Raw genomic sequence first — 23,351 nt, 5'->3', positions numbered from 1 at the left:
CAGATAGTGGTGGGGCTCACCTTTAATCCCAGCACTTGGGAGGCAGAAGCAGGCGAATCTCTAGAAGTTCGAGGTCAGCCTGATTTACAGAGCTAGTTCCAGGACAGCTAGGGCTGTGAGAAGCCCTGTCTTGGAAAAAACCAACCAACAAACCAACCAAGAAACAAAAGACAAACAAAATTGCTAAATTTATTGGGTGAAAAGTTGTCAGAAAGCATAAAGTTTCAGAGTATCAACACACAGGTGATAATCCATTACAAGGAAGAAACCTAACGGGTCCATAACCCAGTGACCAGGCGTGGCATCCTTGCAGGAGGAACCGAGAGGACACAAGTCAGCCAGCCACATTACACACTGTCAGACAGCCAGGCCTCCCGAGCACTGTGTCACCAAAGGTGAAAACCAAGCATGAAGGCTTGCCTGCAAGAACCTTCAGATGGCTGGAGAAGAGGGAGAAGAGTATGGAAGGCTAGATGTTCGTGTTTTTTCTATAAATGGACGTTAAAAGAATGACCAGGTGTAAAAAAGCAAGAGCACCCGAGGTAATGAAGCTTGGAGGTGGGGGAGGACTAACTGCAGGAACAGGGAGCACTCTGGGAGCACTCACAGCACAGCAACCAGAGATCCCTCCCCTGCCACTCATTAGGAAAAGTCACTGAAAAGAGGTTTGGTGGGGGAGGGACGACAGGACACTTCAAACTTTTTATAAAGCAAGATGACCATCATATTAAACATTGAGGCAAACATTCAGAGAGAAACGAAAACTCAAGACACAACTACACTGCTCACGGTGTCTAATGTTTTTCCGCATTGAAGAACAACCCTGTCGGTTTGTGCATCCACACGGATGGAAACCAGCATGATCCAGCTAGACACCATTCTCGTCCATGGACCCACAGGACTCGGTAACACTCCACAGCTACTTGTACAACCGTGTCTGTTGCTGCTCTACCCAAATAGCCAGGACATGGAACCAGCCAAGGAAATGACAACACAGATGTATGTTAATGCCACAACGGAACCTGCTGTCTGCTAACACGAAACATTTCATCTAAAACGTGTTACCTTTTTGTTAATTTTTTAAAGCATTTGAAATAAGGAAATTGACTTGTTTCTACCCGTTCCCACTAAAAGCCAACACTGGGTGCTCGGAGCATTTCCACAAACTATTTCCTTTGATTCATTCTGAGACAAGGTTGCACAGACCCCAGGCTGGCCTCCAATTGAAAATGGTAGGATAACCCTGAACTTCCGACTGAGGTTACAGAAATACACCACTAAGTCTGTTAATGCAATGCCAAGGACTGAACCCTGGGCTGGGAAAGCTCTCTAGCCCAGTGTTCAAAAATATTCCAATGCAAGAAGAGATATGACCATTTATCCACCGGAGGTGAGTTATGTGGACTGTACTCCGTGTGTGTGTGGGTGATCCAATCAGCGACTAATTCTAATAAATTTTACTAGTAATCAGTAAAAGCATAAATTGAGTATCCTGTCACAAGCCTTCTCTGGGATTATGAAATACAGGGATTTTTTTTCTTTTAACAAAGATGACAAACTGTGGCGTTCCACACCATCGCCTCCAAAATATAGGTTTTAAATTTGGAATACTTCCACATTTTTGTTTGTTTTGAGGCAGAGTTTCTTTGTGTAGCCCTGACTATCCTGGAACTCACTCTGTAGACCAAGCTAGACTCAAACTCAGAGATCCACCTGCCTCTGCCTCTCAGGTGCTGGGATTAAAGGTGTGCGCCACCACTGCCCGGCTAAGAACAAGTGTTTTTAGTCTCTGAGCCATCTCTCCAGGCCCCTTTCTAATTCTGCATTGGAATGCTTAGGGTTGAGCTAAAGGACACAAAAACAAACAATATGCCAGCCAACTAGCAGGCCCACACAGCTTCTTGACAGCTAAATGGCTAAGCAATAGGAAACTGCCTCATGAACTCTTAAGTCTTGAATAATTGTGAAGTCTTAACTGGCCTACTAGTCTACAGTGTCCCTGTAGATAAAATCTTAGACACAGAACAATCCACAGATGCAACCCCAGCCCATCCGCATGGCATCCATTTCCCCCCCATTTTGCCTATCATGTTGGACACTCACGTTTTGTGGGTCTCGGCCTCCACTCCTCTCCTGCCTCAACCCCGACCCCAATCTGTACAGAACTTACAGGGAGGTTCTACCTCCAAAAATTCGGCCTCAGCTGCATAGCCAAGCTATCAAACAAATGGTGGCCCCGGGCCTTGCGTTTAGTCTTCGCAACCACTAGGCCCAAGACCGGTTAAATCAGGTTCCAACAGGATACAGAAATGTCCTCGTGCGCCCCAGTGGCGCACAGGCGCGTTTGCACATCCTACACCCTGCCCCCACGTCATGCGCTTGAACCCACAGTGATGCCTGGACTCCTATTTCTTGGCCACGCGCCGACACGCTGTGATACAGCAACCCACACAAATAGACCCTACCCACCTCCCTCCACGCCCCATGCTTGCAGGCTCCAGACTGGGAAGGAAGGAAGTACAATGGCCTTTCCAGTCTTGGATCATTTTCTATCTCTCCTCTGCCAACCATCTCTGTCCCTTTTCCAAGCTAGGTTACTGGAGGTTGTACTATCTGTCTGACAAGTGATATCTGCTCTTAGGTAGCCGCGTGTAATGCCCCTGTGTTAAAAATCTATTATGCTCATCTCCAGGTTAGATCGTGGTTGGTTTCGCATGTGCAGTACATGACCTTTCATGGAGGCGTGGCTTGGCCTGGCTCTCCAAGGCTGAGCCCACTCTAAGCGCAGTGCGCTGTGTCCTGTGCCCCTCAGGAAGACTGATAGAAAGTGGGCTGCGAACCACATCCCCCATCTAGAGGGGTCGCCTTTCCCAGCCGGCAGCCCTACTTACTCCCCGGGAGGGGGCGGGGGGGGGCACGCTACTTACAGCAGAAGTTACTCCACCAGGGCATGGTGTCGGGTGGCCTGGTGGCCGGGGACAGCGGCCCGAGTGGCCCGGCCAGCCGCTCCCGGCTGCCCCATCGCGGGACACCAACCGGCCGCCGGGCGGTCGGCGGCCACCCAGTTGGGCAGGGGCACCCTTGGGAACGGCTACACACGTCACAGAGGCGGGGCACTGTTTGCCAGGTGACCAAAGTAAGCCCCTCCCCCAACACCAGAAGATTCTAGGATCACGTGTGGGGCTTTGCCTCTCTGCCCTAGTACAAGATTTGGTGATGGGCTCTCTTGACAGTCTGTCTTCTGTATACCACATACTTATGATTAGTTAGTTAAAGCTCAGAGTAAAGATCGCAGACACGCAGGGCACACCTCTGTGTGGGCTTGGCTTGGGTATGAGCGTTTTTTTCTTTGTTTATAAAACCCAGTTGCAGAGCTGTCAGTCCAGGGCCGAGTTCTTTCCTATAACCACATAGAGCCGTAGAGCTTGAAGGCAGAGCCTCCAAACTGCCTCAGAAGACGCAAGACCTTCCTAAACTGCAACCTTGTGCCGGGTGGTGGCGGCGCACGCCTTTAATCCCAATTCGCCAGCCTGGTCTACAAGAGCTAGTTCCAGGACAGCCTCCAAAGCCACAGAGAAACCCTGTCTGGAAAAACCAAACCAATTCAAAACAAACAAACAACAAAAAATCCAGCGACCTAGGAGAAGGCCCCTATAATGACCTGGGGCCACAATTTGGCAGTTTATTACAATGCTAAACATTACAATGGTTGTGAGAATGCAACCATGACCCTTGACACACACAATGATGAGCAGGAAGCTACAGTCCATACACACACACACACACACACACACACACACAAAACTATACTTGGGTACTGAATTCAGATTCACTCATAACTGATCACAATTAAGACTAACCAGTCTAGAATTTAAGAGGTAATTGGGTAAAAAGATCATGGCCTGACAGGGGATTGGAAGGAGGAATTAATAGGTACCAATGGGGGTGTTAGGGATACTATACTTTCTGATACTAATTATATTGAAAGTATACACACCTTTGATTTGTCAAAATCCATAGGACGTACACCACCAGGATTTTTTGTTATTGTTGTTTTGTTTGTTTGTTTTTCGAGACAGGATTTCTCTGTATTGTTTTGGAGGCTGTCCTGGAACTCATCTTGCAGACCAGGCTGGCCTCGAACTCACAGAGAAACCAAAAAAAAAAAAAAAAATCAACCAAGCATGCAAAAGAAACAAAGGGGGAGAATGGCTAACGCAAGAAGTATTGACGATGCTAAATTGGAATGTGTGCCAGGTGAGAGACCTGGAGGAACACCAGTTCTACGGTGAGGAAGTGGGGGGGGGGAGTGGTCGCCACTCAAAAGCTTGTGAGGAACAAGTGGCATGGTGCACAGTATCCTGAAAAAAGTCATTCACCATCATCCCTGATGCACTGTGGCTAAATTGATCCAAAGGAGACGACACAGCATAAAATAAAGCACCGCCCCCCCCAAAAAAAGGAAAAGAAAAAGGTCTAGATTAGAGCTGCAAAATGCCATCTTCTGAGCAGGATGCAGCCATTACAATCACAAAGTCTATCAGCTGCACTGGGAGTGCATAAGAACAGTCAGGCAAGCTGGGCATTGGTGAGTTCGAGACCAGCCTGCTCTACAAGAGCTAGTTCCAGGATAGCCTCCAAAGCCACAGAGAAACACTGTCTCAAAAAAAAAAAAAAAAGAAAGAAAGAAAGAAAGAAAGAAAGAAAGAGAAAGAAAAGAACAGTCAGGCATGGGTGGAGGAAGGCGGTGGGGGGGAAGGGGCAGGGTTATCTCTCACTACTAAACTATTTGGCTAAATGGCTTACTAGATAGACTATAGAGTCAGGGAGAGGGTGAGTCATCGTCTTTAGAGCCTTCCGCTGGTGACCAGTGGGTAATTCCAATCCAGTGCTCACACAACACAGATGACTCCGGTTAAACAGAATGGATCACCAAACAAAACCAAGTCCTGAACATGGAAAAGGCATGAGATAAGAGAGGGAGTTTGATGGCCACTGGGGAAGGTTATAAGAGGAGACGTGAGAGTGTAATGGTGTGAGACATCACTAGTACTTTATGTGCACGGAGGAAATTGTCCAAGAACATGTTCCAGGGGGCCAGTTCGGTGAGTAAAGGTGCCTGTCACCAATTCTGATGACCTGGATTTTACCCTGGGCAGCCACATGATAGGAGGAGACAACCAGTCCCCCCAAAGTCGGCATTCACACGTATGCAGACACAATGTAAATTGCCAGGTGCTGGTGGCGCACGCCTTTCGTCCCTGAATTCAGGAGGCAGAGGCAAGATGGATCTCAGAGTTCTCGGCCAGCCTGGTCTACACAGTGAGTTCCTGTCTCACACACACATACAGTTACTCTTGAATTTGAGATTCTAATACCGGAGGCTCCTGAGTCCTGGGATTACAGATGGATAACACGAAAACTATGGCTTTCCCTTCCCTCAAAGACACAGAGTACTATACTAGACACAGCCATCCCATCGCCCTGCCCAGGTATTTTCCCAGTGAGCCAGATGCCCAGCCCTCAGATTGATGATTTTTTTTACATTTTGAGTGAAAAACTATTATCCACAGCCAGCTAATTAGTAAGCTCATTGAAAGCTCAGACGGGTGTAAAGGTGCTTGTTTCTTTTTCCAAATGTGCTTACTGTTTTGTGAGGATTTTTGTGTTTGTTTTTGAGAGGGCCTCACATATCCTAAGGTAGATATTAACTAGCTATATACCTGAAGCTGGGCTTGAACTTGTAATACCCCTGCCTCCATTCCTAAGTACTGGAATTATAGGCATGCACTACCACACCGAAGTTCTTAACTGATTTTTGTGAATTCCAAGTCTATAGATAGGTAATTGCTGGTGGCGAATCTATAGAAATGAAGATTCCTATAAAGACAATGTAAAGAGATGACCACTATGTTTTTTTTTTAAGTTGTTCAATGGTCTGCCAAACTGTGCCATAATGGTAGCATGACCAGCAGTTTGTTGGTCCTATCTTTTGGGGTCATTATCCGAATCCCTGCCGGAGTTTGAACAGAAGAGGGCAGTGTTGTCCAGCCTGCTGCTGGGGAACTCTACCGCGCCAAGACCTGCAAGAGCAGAACCCACACAGGCGGGTGTGCTTTCAAACTCAGCAAAATTGCAGGTTCTGCTGGTGGCTTTAAGAAGGAAAAGGTCCCAGCACTCGGGAGGCAGAGGCAGGCAGATCTCTGTGAGTTCGAGGCCAGCCTGGTTTTTTTTATAAAGGACAGTCAGAGCTGTTACAGAGCAACGGAAGAAAAAAAGAAAGAAAGAAAGATAGGAGGGAGGGAGGGAGGGAGGGAGGAACCTTGACTTCCAACATAACCCTCCCTAGGGTGTTAAGAAAAGCCTATATTTCAAGGTGGCTCTCTTACCCTTGCTATCATGTAAAAGCTGCAGTCTCTTCCCCCATTTGGACCCGTGTGAGCCTGCTGTGGCCTCATCTAAGTTTTTCTCCCATCCCTAACCCCCAATTCCTCACTCTTTTAGCTCTTTTAGCTTTCACTGGTCTACCTGTTCTTGGAATATTCAAATTACCCATATTTCCCCAGTCCTGCCTGGAAATGGAGATCCCCAGAGCAGATATCATTCCCATCTACCTGTGGGTTTCCAGAACCCCTGCCAGGGTGCAATCACAGGCAATACTTAGTAAACAAACAGAAACTTGCTTCTGGCAGGAGCTCAAGTACCCAACTCCTTATGTAGCTGAGAGGAGCCTTGCAATGCAAGGGCTGTGATTACAGGCTATGCACCACCAGGCCCAGCTTGAGAGACTGTTAAACACTTTAAAGCAAAATAAAAAGAACAGGAAAAAAAAAGCCCAAAAATGTGGCGACGGCAGTGAAAAGACCTAAACCAACAAGCTTCTAATGCAGTGAGTGGTCTCAACCTGTGGTCTGCCTGTTTCTCTGCCTCTCTTTGTCTCGGTCTCATACACGTGCTCGTGCAAGAGAAGGAAAAGCTAACTGTTGTTGAAAGCAACCAGCAACATTGACTTGGGGTTCGTGGCCCCCTAAAAGTCCACACATCAATACAATCAGTTGTAGAAGAGGTCTTTCTCTCACTTAATACATCTCTCAGCAATCCCACCACAGTGAAGACAAACACTGTTCATGCAGCAAATCTCAAGTGCTCCCGGGTCCAAAGAATGTTCACTCATCCTGGTGCTCTGCTGGGAACGACAGCATAGTCTCATCAGGATCCCGATGAGGGTGTTCACCAGAAAAGCCGAGTGAACAGCAGCAGACATCTTCATACTGTCCCAGCTAGCAACCCACCGTCTCCCATCCCACCGACACCGCAAAGGCTGGGGAAGAGACTATAATCCCTCCAAGGGTCCAGATGGCCATCTGCAATACCATCTCATAAGCCATGTGTGGGGGGGGCTATGGGTCCTTTACATCTACCAATAATATAAGCATCTCTAATGAACATGTCCACGGAAACTTCCTGGTGCTCCCTGCAACTGGCTTCTGAACCCGTGCAATGTGCATGGTGGATAAAGGAAGCATGGATGTTCAACCAGACTTAGAGCAAAAGACACTTTGGGGGGAGACTCCCTCCGAACTGAGCTGGTACCAACCTCCTTTCTTCATCCTCACTCTTGAATGGCAATGTAACAACTATTTACAGTATATTTAGTGGTATAAGGGTTCCAGGGGTGTAGGGGTGAGCCCACAATACTGTCCACGCCCCTTTGTGGGCTCACCCTTACACAGGGGTATTTAAAGTGCAGCGGCACAGGTTGTTTGAATAAAAAAAATTTCTAATGGACACATTTTGTGTGGAGATCTTGGAACCAATCCCCCACAGATGCCAAGAGACAACTGAATTTAGGAGACTGAACTAAAAGGTATTACACACACACAACTTAAAAGAACCATAAAAGAAATAAAAGCAACCTCCTGTCCCTCATGAAATATTAATATTTTTATCTTAATGTACTTGTTCAGTTTTGGTTACATCACTTTTAAAACAATAACAACCAAAAAAAAAAAACCAAAAAACAAAAACAAAAAGAAAGGAAAGAAAAAGGTGCAACACCACAAAAACTACAACATTCAATTTTCAGGTTTAGAATAACCAGTGCTCTCTGTCCCCAGGCACAGCTTACTGTGTGTGACATCTGGAACTGTTTAACTTTCCCCCACGATCGCCTGGAATTCTTCCAGGAATTCTCTGCATTCTGAACCCACCCCTTATATCAAAACACGCCCAACTCAACTCTGCTTGTCCCCAAAGCTCATCAACCAAGAAACCTCCAAGCAGAAGAACCCGTTTAACTGGGATTAACTCAGAGATGCAAAGCCCCATCACCAGGCCATCCAGGTGACATTATTACGGTGCGGCTTTGACCACCACGGTGCAAGGGCATGCCCTTAGATAGCATCGGCTAACCCTGGAGAAAAGACCCTTTATCAGATATCTGCCGCCAGGCTTGAAAAACTTCCTCTTAGGACAAAAGGAAGCTCAGGAATCAGAGTTTTCACGACAATTGTTAGGAATAAACAATGGAATCCACAGGGCACCAAGAACAGAGTCAGCATCAGCACCTGAACTCTTTGGATTACTGTTCTGCCCCATCAAATCAGAGCCAACACATCACACCAGCTATCCGCAGGATACTGCCTCCACATCATTTGCATAAAAGTGCATTATAAACTGTCTACAATATGCCTGAATGCTTCTCTGGTCTAATTTTTTTAATCAAAAAAAAAAAAACTCACTGGCTCTTTCCCATTTTTTTTAGCCCATCTTTTTTTCTTTCTGTATCTGCCTCCCAAGTGCTACATTATAGGAGTGGATGACCACACCCGGATTCCCAGTTTACTTTGGAGATAAAAAGAACAACGTTTTTTCTCAATTTAACAAATGGAAATACTATCAGTTAATCTAAAAACGTGTGAATTAAGGAAACAGGAAAGATGCTTTTTAAAAATCGCTTGTTTTTAATGACGTACATATGTGGGTGTTGGTATGCAGGTGTGTGAATGAGTGCAGGGGCCCCGCAGAGACCAGAAAAGAATATGGGATCCCTGGAGCTGAGGTTCAAGTCAGCCGTGAGCCACCTGGGAAGGGGCACTGGGTCAGATCTCAGGTCCTATGTTCCCAACAGCTAAGCCCTCTCTCCAGTGCTGAATGATACTTCCTCCATTCAAAAAGTAGCTCTGGCCGGGTGTTGGTGGCGCACGCCTTTAATCCCAGCACTCACGAGGCAGAGGCAGGCGGATCTCTGTGAGTTCGAGGCCAGCCTGGTCTACAGAGCGAGTTCCAGGACAGACTACAAAACAATACAGAGAAACACTGTCGAGAGAGAGAGAGAGAGAGAGAGAGAGAGAGAGAGAGAGAGAGAGAGAGAGAGAGAGAGAGAGAGAGAGAGAGAGAGAGAGAGAATGAGGGGACTGGAGAGACAACAGTGGTTAAGAGAGCCAATTACTTTTCCAGAGGTCCTGAGTTCAATTCTTGGAAACCACATGGTGACTCACAACCATCTCTTAACTGATGCCCTCTTCTGGCATCAGACACACATGCAGATAGAGCACACGTGTCCAGAAACAAATCTTTTTTTTTTTTAATGCTGCAAGTAGTCTTGCTGTTGTCTCACCACGCGGTGCCTTAGGGAAGGGGACCTTCTTTCGCCATCGTGTCACAAGGATTTTCTAGTTTCTATGCCTAGTTAATGCTAATGGGAGTCGGGAATGGCGGTGATACCATGTCCCTTGAGCAATCCATCAGATCTAATTCAGGTTGTATTGTCTGCACCTCAGGTGTCTGTGTAAATTGAAAGAGAGGTGACAAACAGGTCTTTAAGACTTCTCCTACTTTCAGAAGTGAAAAGACGTTTCTAAGTAGTTTCCATAACACCTGTAAACCCTGCCAGTGAGTAAGAAACTTAAGTACCGGGCCCCTCCTCAAATGCTATAGGAACTCTCTCTGCCTTTTTATTTAAACAAGCAGCTCCAAGCTCTTCACTGCTTTTCAAGATTCTGACCAACTAAAGACCACTGAGAACACATCTTCCTTAGCTACTCACAGAAAAACAGCAACTCAGACACTGAAATTGCTTTTGAAGAAGTCTCCTTGCTCTTAACGTTTCTGTGTCTCTTATTTATCTTTTTTTTTTTTTTTTGATGAGATGTCTCATGTATCCCAGCCTGGCTTTGAACTTCTGATCCTCCTGTTTCCACCTCCCCAGTGGGTAGTAGCATTGCAGGTCTGTAATACCATGCCTAACTTCTGCAATGTTTGGGATCAAACCCAGAGTTTCAGGCATGCCAAAAAGCATTTTACCAATCAAGTGGCATCTCCAACTCCTTGCCATTAAAGATGTGTGCTCTATTTCTTTCTTTCTTTCTTTCTTTCTTTCTTTCTTTCTTTCTTTCTTTCTTTCTTTCTTTCAAGATGGGGTCATCCTATGTCACACCAGCCTTCCTGGAACTCTCCAGTGGAGACCAAACTGGTCCTGAACCCAGAGAGCTCAGCTTGCCTCTGACCCTAGAGTGCTGGGACCCAAATGTATGTACCACCATGCCTGGATTCTTATGTAGTTTCTAATTACTAGCAAAAAGCACAAAACCATGCAACACTGCCTATATGCACATTGTGAAGTGTAACCTAGAAAGTAATAGATCCAACCATTTGATATTGCCTTAAGAATAGACAGTTCCTCTAAACATTCTGTCTATCACCCCACGGGGATTACCTACTGAACTCCCCCCTTCCCACAAGAAACTGAGCATGTGACAAACTAATAAATATCAAATACACAAAACAACACCTTATACAGGATAAATCCCAGAAGAGTGAGGTCTTACAGGCCCCTTGTAACATTGTTTCCTTCACGTAAAAATCAAGGACTTGGGAGCAGAGGGCTCAGCAGTTCAAGGAATGCACAGATCTTGCAGAAGCCAGAGATTCAGATCTCAGCACCCAAGCCAGGCATCTAAATTACAGGCTTTATTTAGGGGATCCAATATCTCTTGTTTCAGAGGGCACCCGCACTCACATACGTCCACACACAGATTGATACAGATATCTACACATCACTAAAAATAAATCTTAAAATAACTAGTGACTTGGGAAGACAGAGACTGGTATTCATTTTATCTATGCATTTCTAGGTTTTACAAATTTTCTTGCTGGCTGGTGGTAGAAAGACAAATGAAGTCAGAGAGGGGACAAACTATGAGGGAGCCCTAGGCGTAAACAAGCTAAACTATAGGAAGTGAGAGATATTTTTAGCTTTGCCAAACTTTCGAATTCATTTAGAATTCCACAGGGAGACCCAGCTTTGTGGGGGAGTAGCTACACAGAGAAAATGCTGAAGTCAAAGACAGTTTATGCATCACTTTAAGACAACAGATTTGGCAGTATGAGTCTCAAACATTTAAATCAGAGCTGTTTTTATAAATGTAAGTTAGCAAGTGGAGTTTAATTTTCTGAGGAGGCAAAAGGGAAAGAAAGCATAAACACACAGTCCCCTAAGACTCCCAGACACAGCACAACTACCTAGGACTATCAAACACCACGTTAGCGGATTTGCAAATAAATGCATTCTAAAAGCCTGGCGTAGGCAGCCCCTGAAGTAAGCATTTCACTACAGCTCATACAACTAGATTCCTAGAAAACAAGCATAAAAAAATAAATTTTATTTCTTTATTACTATTTTTACTAACATCTAAATGTCATTCCTTGCTACAGGTTTAGGAACTATGTCTTTACTAATACCAACCACTTAAGCCAGAACTAAATAAATAAACTAAAACATTACTCGGAAACACTTTACCCTGAGTTCTTATTAGCGAGCATCAGGAAACTGCAAACACTTGGAATTTCTCAGGCACGGGAACTTTTAAAACTTAAACTAACTAGAACAGGCTATCCACAGCGAATAGGACACCTTTTCAATTCGGTTGGCTGCTGTGGTTCCTTCCCGCTTCTCCAAGGGGAAAAGATAGGGCTCCTAACCAATGCATCTTCCCATTAGCTCTTCCAGGAAGATTTGCGTTTAGATAAAAATAAAACGCGGGGTCCATTGGTTCCTGCAGGACTATGGAACACTCTCCTGATGAAAAGTGCAGGGAGAGAACTGAAAGCCAATGAAGTTTCAGCCAAAACGTACTTTTCTCCCCACCAAGGGAGAACAGAGACTTACCTGTGATGGTAATGGTCCCCAGCATATTTATTATCAGTCTTCGCCCTCCTACGGCAGCTGGCAGAAACCTCCGTCTCCTCCCTGCTAACCCAGTAAGGTGTCGATGTGATCGGAAGGAACCAAGTCCCAACCACCCTCAGAGCATCAGGGAGCCTCTCGCGCCCTAGAGGTGCAGCAATGAGGACAGGAGAGGCTGCGCCTGGCAATTATAGGAAGACCCCGCCCTCGTCCCAGGCCCCGCCCACACCTCTGCCCTGACTTGGCCGCACCGCCCGGGGGAAGTCACGTGCCCCATTTTACAGGGCTGATCTCTGAGGGACGTTTTTTAAGTCTCTGGGGGTGAACGAGACCCCAAGAATCAGTATTGGATCTAAGTGGTGACTTCATTCCTGGCACCGACTTTAAAAAACTTAAAAAAAATTATGCAAAGGCAGTAACTGCACAGATATTAAATTCTCCGATTTTTAACGCCGCGTTCTGCGTCCCTCCGCTGGTTTAAAGGCGGCTGGGGTGCTAAACGGCATTCTCATATTAAAGCCTACGGTATTTGTTTTATGATGCCATCTGTTCCCTACACACCGGCGGGTGTGAAGATCCACACTCGGCGCAGCCCTGTTTCCCAGGCTTTTCGCGAAGGGTTGTTACAAAGCAAACTGTCTTCAGAATTTACTCAAGACAGCTTTTTCGAAGGTCTCTCCCCCTTTTCCAGGGTAGAAATGAGCTACACATTTGGCCCAAAGTACACCTGCATTCCCCGGCTTCTATCGTACAAGCCTATGGCATATAAATAAAACAAAAATAGGTATTAAAAATTCAGGCGGCAGCCCGTTTCTTTTTCCGTTAATCTTGAGATTGTTTCACTACAAAGACACAAGTAATAGATGAGCTGTGTCTTCTGTTAGGAAAGGTTCGTTAGGCACCCAGAGATTTCTTTCTTTTTCATCTTTTTCCTAAGTATCACAGCATGCTTTGAGCAAACAGCCTTGCCCCACCCCAAAATGAAAGGTTTTATTATTGCTCTTCTCCAGACCTGAAGGATTTACTCATGACTTTCTCGGGGCATAGAGCGTGGGTATCAGCGTGGAAAAGCATGAGTAAACGCAAGAGACACGCGGTGTGGGGGAGGGGGTCTAAAAAAATCGAAGGTTAAAGCCCAGCCCAGCTGTCAGACACGCATATGGTTGCTCCTTCTTGCCACCAGGGGGCGCGACGCACCATGTTTGGGCCCAGAAAGACAGAGAAAGGGCCAATTCCTGCCCTTTCCTATACAGATCAGCTTCCCAGACAACACCCAACCTGGCTGTGAGTCTAGGTGAGCAGGGCCTTATGTTGATTGGTTAAGACCTGGGAGCAGACCTTTACCCTCTGTGTTCCCAACATGTGAGATTCCAGGCAGCCCAGACACTGGAGATGTGAAGATCACGGACAAAAAGCCCCTAGAAGCAGCATCAGTGGTCTACGTTAAATGATAACCCCCTCAGTGTCCCAGGAGCCTTGAAGCCCCCAGGGACCTGAGGAGATAATGAATGATTTCTCAGCACTTGCTGTGGTGTCTGCAGTTGGGTTCCTCTACGGACTCAAGTTTACGTAACCGTATCACCAACACCTTCCCTTCTGAGTCCAGATTCTAATAACAGCTATGCCACTGCAATAGCTAAGGGGACAATTCACTAGAAACAAAATTCGGACGCAAAATGACGCTTTCTTTTTAAAAGGTGGATGCAAGTTCTTTGCTATCATGGAACGGCGGCCCAGCAAGTCCTCTGGGTCTGGCCTTAAAAAGAAAAGCCATTCATCAGGAGAAATGCAGAAGGAAAGGTCAGACAGGAGGTCACAGTAAATGCAAGTCACTTTCCTTCGCCACCGCTACCATTCCACGTATCACCATTCAAAGCAAAAAGACTAGGGTAATACACACCCATCATTTGGTGGTGACAATTGTGTGTGTGTGTGTGTGTTGGGGGGCGTTCTTAAATCTGCATGGTTCCATCAACAAATATTTGACAAGTTCTTGCTCCATTTTTGTTGGGTGAAGCCCACTGGGAACCAATCAAATACTGTGTCTCAAGCCTCTGGGCTCTCACAGTTGTGCATGGCAGCCACACCCAGGAAAGAGAATTTAGCTTGCCCTGGGAGGTAACATTTGAGCTGGCCTAGGAAAAGATGGGGACTCCCCAGCATGGGACACAAAGAGGCAACATTGTGGCGCAATGCCTGGAGAGCACCACTCTAAGGGATGCATGGGTGTGTTCCTTACTCCCAGCATCATTATCCATTAGAGATATGCAAATTAAAGCCACTTCACTCCCACCAGGATGCTAATAACCAAATGACAACAATAATGGAGAATGAAGAAAAAAAAAAAAAGCTGCTGCTTGCAGCAAGGAAAACAGCAAAGCTGATTTGGAAAATGCCTGGGACTTCTCCAAAGTCGAGTGCATTTGCCAGATGACCCAGCAACAGGTACACGCCAAGAGAAATGACAACACACATCCACGGGAAAACCTGTGTTCATAGTGACAACCGGAACAAAGTGACTGCGGCTTTAGTGTCTGTCCATCAACTGACACAGGGTAAACAAGTTTAGTGCATACACATAAGTGCATCATGTTAACCACGGGTTAACATGAATGAGGCATGTGGGTGCCAGGGAGTGTCTCAGAGTTTAAGAACACCGGATTCAGTTCTCAGACCCCATGAGGCAGCTCACAACTGTCTATAACTCCAGTTCCAGAGGATCTGATGCCCTCTCCTGGGCTCTGTACAAATACAGTGCAGATATATGTGCAGGCCAACCACCTATACACGTGTACTAAAAATTAAAGAGTGGTTAAGATAGTCAGAACTGGTGGCTTCTTACACCTATAATCCCAGAACCTAGATGGCTGAGGCAGGAGGATTGCCATCTTTGAGGTCAGCTTAGGCGACCTGTCAAAAACTAGCCTAAAGTCAGGGCTACCTAAGCAAGACTGTATCTCAACCCCAAGCCACCTTTACACACAGATTAAGATAACAAAACTTAGGTACACTTTGTCACATGAGGAAAAACAGAAGACACAGCTAAAGGAAATCACAGTGAGGAGGAAGGGGGGAAATCACAGTTGGGAAAGGAAATGCTTCCCACACACCTTTGTCTCCTGGGAAGTCTTGTTCTGAAGGTAGGCAGTCCTTGGTAGCATCATTTGTGGACCTTGTTGTTCAGGGCAAACCATTCCCTGGACTAATGTTTGGGAGCACAGAAAAGTTCCCATGATCCTTTGGGGCATAGGCATATTGTCTGGTGACTTAGCACATTTGGCCTCATTGTAAGAATCGCCATCTTGAAGACCAGATGGGATAACACATACCACAAGGGACCACTGCCAACGGCACAGTAGGCTGACTTGCCCACTTAATTTTGGTGGTGGTGAGGTCTGTTCTGATTTGTGTAGCCCAGGTTACCCTTGGATTCTTTATCTTCCTATCACTTTTCTCCTAAGTGCTGGAATAGCAAGCATCACTACTTATACCTGACTTTGTGTGTTTTGGTTTGTTTCCTTTTGAGGCAGGGTATTATTATATATATAAAACCTAGGTTAGCCTCAAGTTTTAACTTTCCTGCCTTGGCTTTCCCCCTGCTGGGATTTCAGATGTGTGTCCCAATGCCTGGACTTCAACAGCAAACTTTCAGTCACTTCTGGAGTACTCATAAACCTAACAATATTCAAATCCTGGGTGACAGTGGCCACCCTGAATTGCTTGGTGATAACAGTGTGTGTGTGTGTGTGTGTGTGTGTGTGTGTGTGTGTGTGTGTAAGGATATAAGTGTCATGCTGCATTGCTTACTGACAATGGGGAGGGGGGTACCTCTGTGCATGTTCAGAGAGCGTGCCAGGAGATGCATGCTCATGCAGATTGTTCGAACCCAGACTAGTTGATTCCATGCTTGGCTGATTAGATGTGGAATCTGAAGTCCCAGAGGATACACAATATATACTGAATATTAGATGGGGATTCTCTGTGTAGCCCTAGATATCCTGGAACTCACTCTACAGACCAGGCTGGCCTGGAACTCAGGGATCTGCGTGTCTCTGTCTCTTCATTGCTGGGATTAAAGGCTAATAAAGGCTGTCCTAACTATTTGTAAGGACAGTGACAAGTTAGTGACAGGATAGCTGCTTCTACAAGGCTCTGTGCATTCAGGTCTCTGCCCTGTGCGGCAACGGCACTAGTAATTGAATTTCATGGTCCAGATGCATTGGACACGTTCACATAGATATGGTTATTTAAATTTGAAAAATCTAAATAAATCATCCGGAGAGCGTGGAAATTTAAACCGCTTAAAAAGCATGGAGGAAAATAAGCATTAAAAACTCAATTTGAAGGAGGACTGGAGAGATGGACCAGCAATTGAGAGTGCATGCTGCTCCAACTCCCACATCAGGTAGCTCACAAACACTGTGACTCACCGAAATCTACTTGTCTCTGCCTCCTGAATGCTGGGATTAAAGATGTAAGTAAACCAAACCTACACCTGTTTATTCAGAGTAGAACCAGAGAGTAAATGGTATATTCGATGTAGTCCCAAATGCTGTATGTGTGGCATTGTGTCTTTAAAGCGTCTCAGTGCTGGGATTATAGACGTAGGCCATAGCACCCAGCTTCTTGAGGGAGCTGGGGATCTGGTCCTCATGCTTACATGGATAGTAAGCACATCACTGAGCTCCTCCCCATTTTTCCTCAAGTCTTATTCAAAACAAGTGGGAAAGAGGCACGATCTGAAGCTACAGACTCAGAAGAAATAATGGCAATTATACACATGACACTCACTGATTCTCCATTGCAGAAGTATCTACCTCAACAATAATGGCAGCCCCAGATCACCCACATAGGCAGCCTCAAACCTTCTAGTAACCACATTGGAAAGTACGTGTACACACAGGCACGCACACATGCACAGTTGTCCTGGAATCAGGGAGTGGCACTATTTGAGAAGGATTAAGAGGTGTGGCCTTGTTGGAGGAAGAGTGTCACCAGGGGTGTGTTTGGAGGCTTCAAAAGAGCGCAACTGGCCCTGTCAGTCAGTCAGTCTGTCTGTCTGTCTGTCTGTCTGCCTTTGGATCAGGACATAACTGTAAACTATTAACTCAGCACCATATGTACTACTATGCCCCCCCCCTTTGTCCCTTGTCATGATGCTAATGGACTAACTCTGAAACTGTAAGCAAGTCCCCAGTTAAGTCCTTTTTTTAAAATAAAAGTTGTCTGGTGGGGCTGGAGAGATGGCTCAGGAGTTAAGAGCACTGGCTACTCTTTCAGAGGTCCTGAGTTCAGTTCCTAGTAACCACATGGCGGCTCACAACCATCCACAATGCTCTCTTCTGGCCTGCACACATACATGCAGGCAGAACACCACACTACACATACATTAAATAAATAAATAAATAAATCTTAAAAAGGAAAAGTTTCCTTGGTCATGGTGTCTCTCCACAGCAACAGAACAGTGACTAATACAGGAGGGAAATGTACTTCCCTCAGTGAGACGCCTGGATTTCTAGCTGACAGCTTATTGAATGAAAATGTATTGTAGAGATTCCTTTTCCATGAACTTCAGGAGGCTGAAGTCTCCAGGAACCACATAAGGGATTAGGTCTGGATGTCGGCAGGTTGGACAGCAGCACATCCATCATGCTGATCATGATGGAATCCCAATGTGTGTGAACACACTGAACGGAAATTAACTTGGCGAGAGAAACTCTTGGGTGGAAGATTTGACAGTCGTGATGAAAGTGAGGCACTTCTTTAAAAGTCCATTTGCTCACTCTCTTGTTGTCTTGGACAATGACACAAAGGGACATAAACCCGGTACACAGGTCCCAGACAACGGGTGTCCAGTTCTCACTATTCTGACCTAGAAGTCTGGGATCAGCATGTGGTGTGCTAAGGGCCCACTGAGGGCCTTCTCCAGGGCAAGAGGCTCTTGATTGACTTTCCGGGCATTTTGTTTGTATTTGTTGTCCTGGGAATTGAATTGAGGTCTATATGCATGCTGAAAAAGTCACTTTCAGGGTTTGGTGAGGTGGCTCAGAGAGTAAAGGCACTCACTGCCAGGCTTGACAGCGTTAGTTAGATCCCCGTGACCCACTTGGTGGAAGAAGAGACCCTAAGCGTTGGAAGTTGTCCTCAGACCACCATATGAACAATGTGGCATGCACACACCACACACACCACACACACACATACACACCATACACACACCACCACCACATGAACAATGTGACATGCACACACACCACACACCACACACCACACACACAATGTAATAGCAATCGAGTTATTTTTTTAATTGCCATATGTGGGGCTGGAAAGATGGCTCAGCAGTTACGAGCACTAGCTGTTCTTGTAGAGGATCTGAACTTGGATCCCAGCAGCCGCGTCGCACACAGACGTGTGTGCAGGCAAAATATCCATCAAACACATGAAACATTAAAAGTAACTCTTTTGAAAAGTGAAAAGGGCAGGGTGTCTCCCTGGCCTACAACACACAAAGCAGACTAGACTAACTGGCCAGGAAGTTGCAGGGGCCTTAGCCTCCTCAGCACTGTTCCATGCCACACGTGGTGGCTTTTTAAATGTAGGTTCTGGGGGGCTGTGCTGAAGTCCACAAACATGTTTCCCAACTGAACTATCTCCCCATCCCAATTTTTTAAAAAAATAAGGTCTATGTATCCCAGGTTAGCCTTGAACTGAAGATAATGCTGATGGGGACCTTGAACTGTTCCTCCTGCTGTGACCTCCCAAGTCCTGGGGTTCTGGGCATGCAGTGCCCTGCCCGGCTTTATTCTTCTGCTTTAAAGAGACTGAGTGAGAAATAAACTTAGAAAGGAGAACTAGTAAGCAATAGCGAGATCTAGTTCGTTTTGGCAGGCTTCCATCCCATATATGCCTGGTGGAAATATATGTAAGTCCTGGCGTTGGTCTTCTAATGCAAGGCAGCTTCTTCTCTCTGGAGATATTAGGAGAGATGAGAGAGACGACATGATTGATGCTTGCAAATAGGGCTGCCTGTGGAAAGGAGGTGAGGTGCTCTGCCCTGGAACTGGAGGAGAGTGTGAGGGAGGCAGGCTTTCAGGCCTCCTTTTATGGAGAAAACTCCCAGAGGAGGCTACCGTGGGCAGGGACCTGACACCCCATCCTTAAGGCTTCTTGCTCCCAAATTTGACTTTCTGATCTAAGAACCACAGGGATGGTGTGACAGGCTAACTGCCCCCTCCTTTGGATAGAACCCCCTACCCCACTCCTTTGTTTATTTATTTTTTTCCTTTTTCAAAGACAAGAGCTCACACAGCCTAAATTGGCCTTGGACAGGGCTAATTGGCTGAGGGTAACCTTGAACTTCTGACCTCTTCATGTTATCTCCTGAGTGCTTCTTTACAGGCAGGTGCCACCACATCCCAATTTAATGTGGTTCTGGAGATCGAACCCAGGGCTTTGTGCATGTTGGATAAACATGCCAACCGAGTCACATCCCCAGGTCATGAGGAGAGAGGGCCTTTACAAAGGCAATTAAGCCAAGAATGGTGTCTCTAACCTAGAGAATCCAAGACTAGCCTGGGCCATAGAACAAGTTCAGGGCAAGCATGGGGAGAGCCTTTTTTTGTTGTTTTTATTTTTCAAGATAGGGTTTCTCTGTGTATCCTTGGCTGTCCGGGAACAAACTTTGTAGAGCATGCTGGCCTCTAGATATGTCTGCCTCTGCCTCACAGAGTCCTAGGATTACAGGCATGCACCACTACACCCGGCTTAGAGTCTTTAAAAAAAAAATAAAAAATTTAAACAGTTTAAAAATTAGGTCACTTAGGGTGGGCTCTAACCCAAACTATCTGGTGTCCTTCTCATGAGAAGAAACTTGGACAGCTAGAGACATCCAGGAATGTAGAAAGGAAGGACATGAGGGTCAGCAGAAAAGCAGTTACCTGCAGGCCAAGGAGAGGCCTCAGGAGACTTCGAAACTGTTCATCAGACTCTGAGAATGAGAAATGTCTGTCTCTACGTCATCTGGCCCCATCAGTCTCCTACAGTGAAGTAATGGCCACACGGCCCCTTTCTAAACACGGCACATTAAAGCTGGGGGCTGGGGAGATACTCAGTCAAACAAACAAAACAAAACAAAAAACCCAAACAAACAAATAATAAAAACAAAAAGCCAAAGCCACGTGCTGTCAAGCCTGGTGACCTCAGTTCAATCCCTGGACTCATATGGTAAGAAGAGAATACTCTGGTGACCTCTGTATGAACACACACACACACACACACACACACACACACACACATGCGTGCGTGCGCAAAGATACATTAAAACAACCATGCATTGTGGCACATCCTTAATCCCATTACTCGGGAACCTGAGGGAGGAAGATTGTTTGAATTCTAGGCCAGCCAAGGTTACTGAGATCCCCATCTTAAAAGACAACAGCAAAAGGATGCTTTTGAGTTTTTTCCCCCATATTGCTATTGTGTCTCAAAAATCTGTACAGAGCACTGCCAAATAATCGGGAGGCTCCAGTGTTAATGACATATGCATTAGTTATTCAGGTGAAAAACTAATATATGGGGAGAGCCTTAAGTTATTGGGGCATGACCCTGAAATGGATTATGGGACAACCCCTTCCTGTTCCTCCTCCGCTTCCCAGCATGAGGTGAGCATCTCATTCCTTCATGTACTCTGGCCCTGACTATCTGGCATAGCTCTCTGAAACCCCAAGCAGTGGATGTCCCCAGTCTTGGACTACAGCCTATGAAGCAGGAAGCCAAACAGAACCTTTTCTCTTTGTCAGTTAACTTCCTTGGGTATCTCTTCACAGTGGCAGAACTCAGCTAACACACTCATTATACCCCCTACCACCCCGGCAAAGAACACAACTCTAAACAGAGCCATGGGCAGAGCTGCGCAAAGCTATAGCGTTCTATAGGTGACACTTCTAGAGTTAGCTGACAGGGAGGGAAGTTTTGGCTTTTGTCAACATCCTTTCCATCCATTCTTCCTTTTCAGTCCCAACCTTTCCGGAGCTCGGCAGAACTAACACTAGAGAGAGATCCATGTGACACCCGTGGCTACACTCACTTATAAAGAAAGCCCTTGCCGGGTGGTGGTGGCGCACGCCTTTGATTCCAGCTCTTGGGAGGCAGAGGCAGGCAGATCTCTGTGAGTTCGAGGCTAGGCTAGACCGACAGCCTCCAAAATAATACAGAGAAACCCTGTCTCGTAAAACCAAAAAAAAAAAAAAAAAGAGAGAGAGAAAGCCCTTACCCTTGGTCCCACGCTTACATGACCCTGAAGCAAGCTATTATTGAATAAAATGTCCCCTCCCAACCTTTTGTCCATTTAAAAAATTAAACTTCAAACCAGAATATAACTTTCAGTATCAAGTTATGAAAAACCATAGAATAATTTTCTACATAGGCACAATGGATTTTAAGCACCTGCCCAAGGATGCTCAGGTGTCTCCATTAGCTAATCCTCTGTGGTTTACAGCCCAAAGGATATCTGATATTAGTCAGGCTTCAGAGATAGATGAGGATGCTCATTTTACAGATGCTCATTTACAGACTCCACAGATATAAAAGGATGCAGTCAAATGAAGGTCCCATAGGTGTGTTGTGTGTATGAGAGAGAGAGAGAGAGAGAGAGAGAGAGAGAGAGAGAGAGAGAGAGAGAGAGAGAGAGAGATTAAGCACCCTCACCTGAGTTTTACCACTCTGATATAAAATAATTTAGAAAGAGGATGAAGAAACAGTACAATGCACCTATAATCAAAGCACTCGGGAAGCTGAGACAGGAGGATTGCCTGGGCTCTTCCAACACCAGCAGGGAGCAGGGAACGAATCTAAATGAATTTTCCAGGACCTGAGTTCAAGGCTTACCTTGTGTTAGCATTCTACAATTTTCGAAACATTGACACAACAGGACAGAGCTTGAGAAAAGGCTGTAAAATGTGATTGGATCTGAAACACAAAGCTTGTGCTGTGGGAAGGAGGCATCCCTCTGTCTACAGAGCATCTCTAGAAACCCTCGTTCACTCATGGACAGTCGGGATGGTGTTGCCTGCTTCAGGACAATATCAGATGCCAGCCAGCAGTGAGCGCCTGAGGGCCCAGCAGGGAGCTCTGGAAGGATTCTGGCTTTGTTACGGCATCAAAAGGGAGCATGGCCAAGACCCCCAAAGCCGAGGCAGGCAATGGCAGGCGTGGCGTGTACACCTATAGTGCCAGCACTGGCCAGGCAGAGGCAGGAAGACTACCATGAGTTTGAGGCCATCGTAGACTAGGATAGGGAGACTCTTAACAAAAATAAAGCGAAACAGGTTGCAACATTTAACCACAGGAAAGGAGCTCCTTCACCACCTCCCCATCCCTGGCCCTACTTTCCATCAGGGAGGAGGTGAGAGAGACATCAGATGCCACATGTTAACAACTAGCACCAAGAGAAACAAAAGCAGAATGGGGGGGATGGGGGTGGCGGGCAGGTCTTTCTAAAAATATAAACAAGATTATGTCACAAGCTGAAATAGAAGAGGATCAAAAATCAGAAAATATTTCTGAGTAGGGAAAGCAGCCTTCAGCAGAAAAGCAAGTGTGAGGTCATCGTTACAGGAACCAAGGGCAGGTCTTAGCTCTCCCATGCTCCAGACAAAGTTATTATGCACCCCAAAGAAGGAAGAGTTACCTTGAACTCTAGAGCGATTATCTGTAAGGTAACAGGCTCACAGGGAAGATGATAGTTATTCAGTGGTCACCTCTGTTCTTTCCACACAAGGCATTCAGCACCAGGAATAGGAAAGCTCGAATTCAATAAAACAAGTGACAATATAAGCACCATTATAAAAATGAATTCTCCACCACGCTGCAAATTCAGCCGTTAAATAACTGAGTCACGAGTCCTCCGCTTACGCCTGTAACTGAGGGATAGCGAGAAGCTGTAGAAATGTGGGTGACTGTGAAATGAGGACTAGACTCTCCAGAGACCTCAGCTTTAGCCAACGCCCTTGGGGGTACGGGAGGGGTGAGCTGCAGGCTCAGCAAATGTAATAGAAATACTGGCCTGTGTAGTATTCTCTACCATTCTCTGATGCACAGGCCATGCTCAGGATCACCTGGCTGATACTTGCAAAGCAGGTGAGCTCCAAAGGGACAAACGAACGCC

The 23,351-nt window shown here is 46.0% G+C and overlaps 1 protein-coding gene across 3 annotated transcripts in view; it reads right to left on the bottom strand.

Moving 5' to 3' along the window:
- The window catches only part of Akap12 (A-kinase anchoring protein 12), an 85,078-nt gene that overhangs the window by 11,883 nt on the left and 49,844 nt on the right, over window positions 1-23,351 (bottom strand). Inside the window, exon 1 of one of the 3 annotated variants that reach the window (XM_013110221.3) lies at window positions 12,170-12,354. The exons of 1 other annotated variant lie outside the window; for it this stretch is intronic. In XM_013110221.3, coding sequence (XP_012965675.1) covers window positions 12,170-12,194 — 25 coding nt within the window. In that variant the 5' untranslated portion in view covers window positions 12,195-12,354. Of the gene's footprint in view, window positions 1-2,927; window positions 3,048-12,169; window positions 12,355-23,351 lie in introns of those variants that run through there. One more of the 3 variants, XM_040758161.1, reaches the window with a different exon arrangement.

The sequence above is a fragment of the Mesocricetus auratus genome, unplaced genomic scaffold, assembly GCF_017639785.1.
Source record: "Mesocricetus auratus isolate SY011 unplaced genomic scaffold, BCM_Maur_2.0 Super-Scaffold_100018, whole genome shotgun sequence".
In the NCBI taxonomy this organism is placed as follows: domain Eukaryota; kingdom Metazoa; phylum Chordata; class Mammalia; order Rodentia; family Cricetidae; genus Mesocricetus; species Mesocricetus auratus.
Note: the sequence above shows the minus strand (reverse complement) of the source record. Positions and strands in the feature narration are given on the sequence as shown.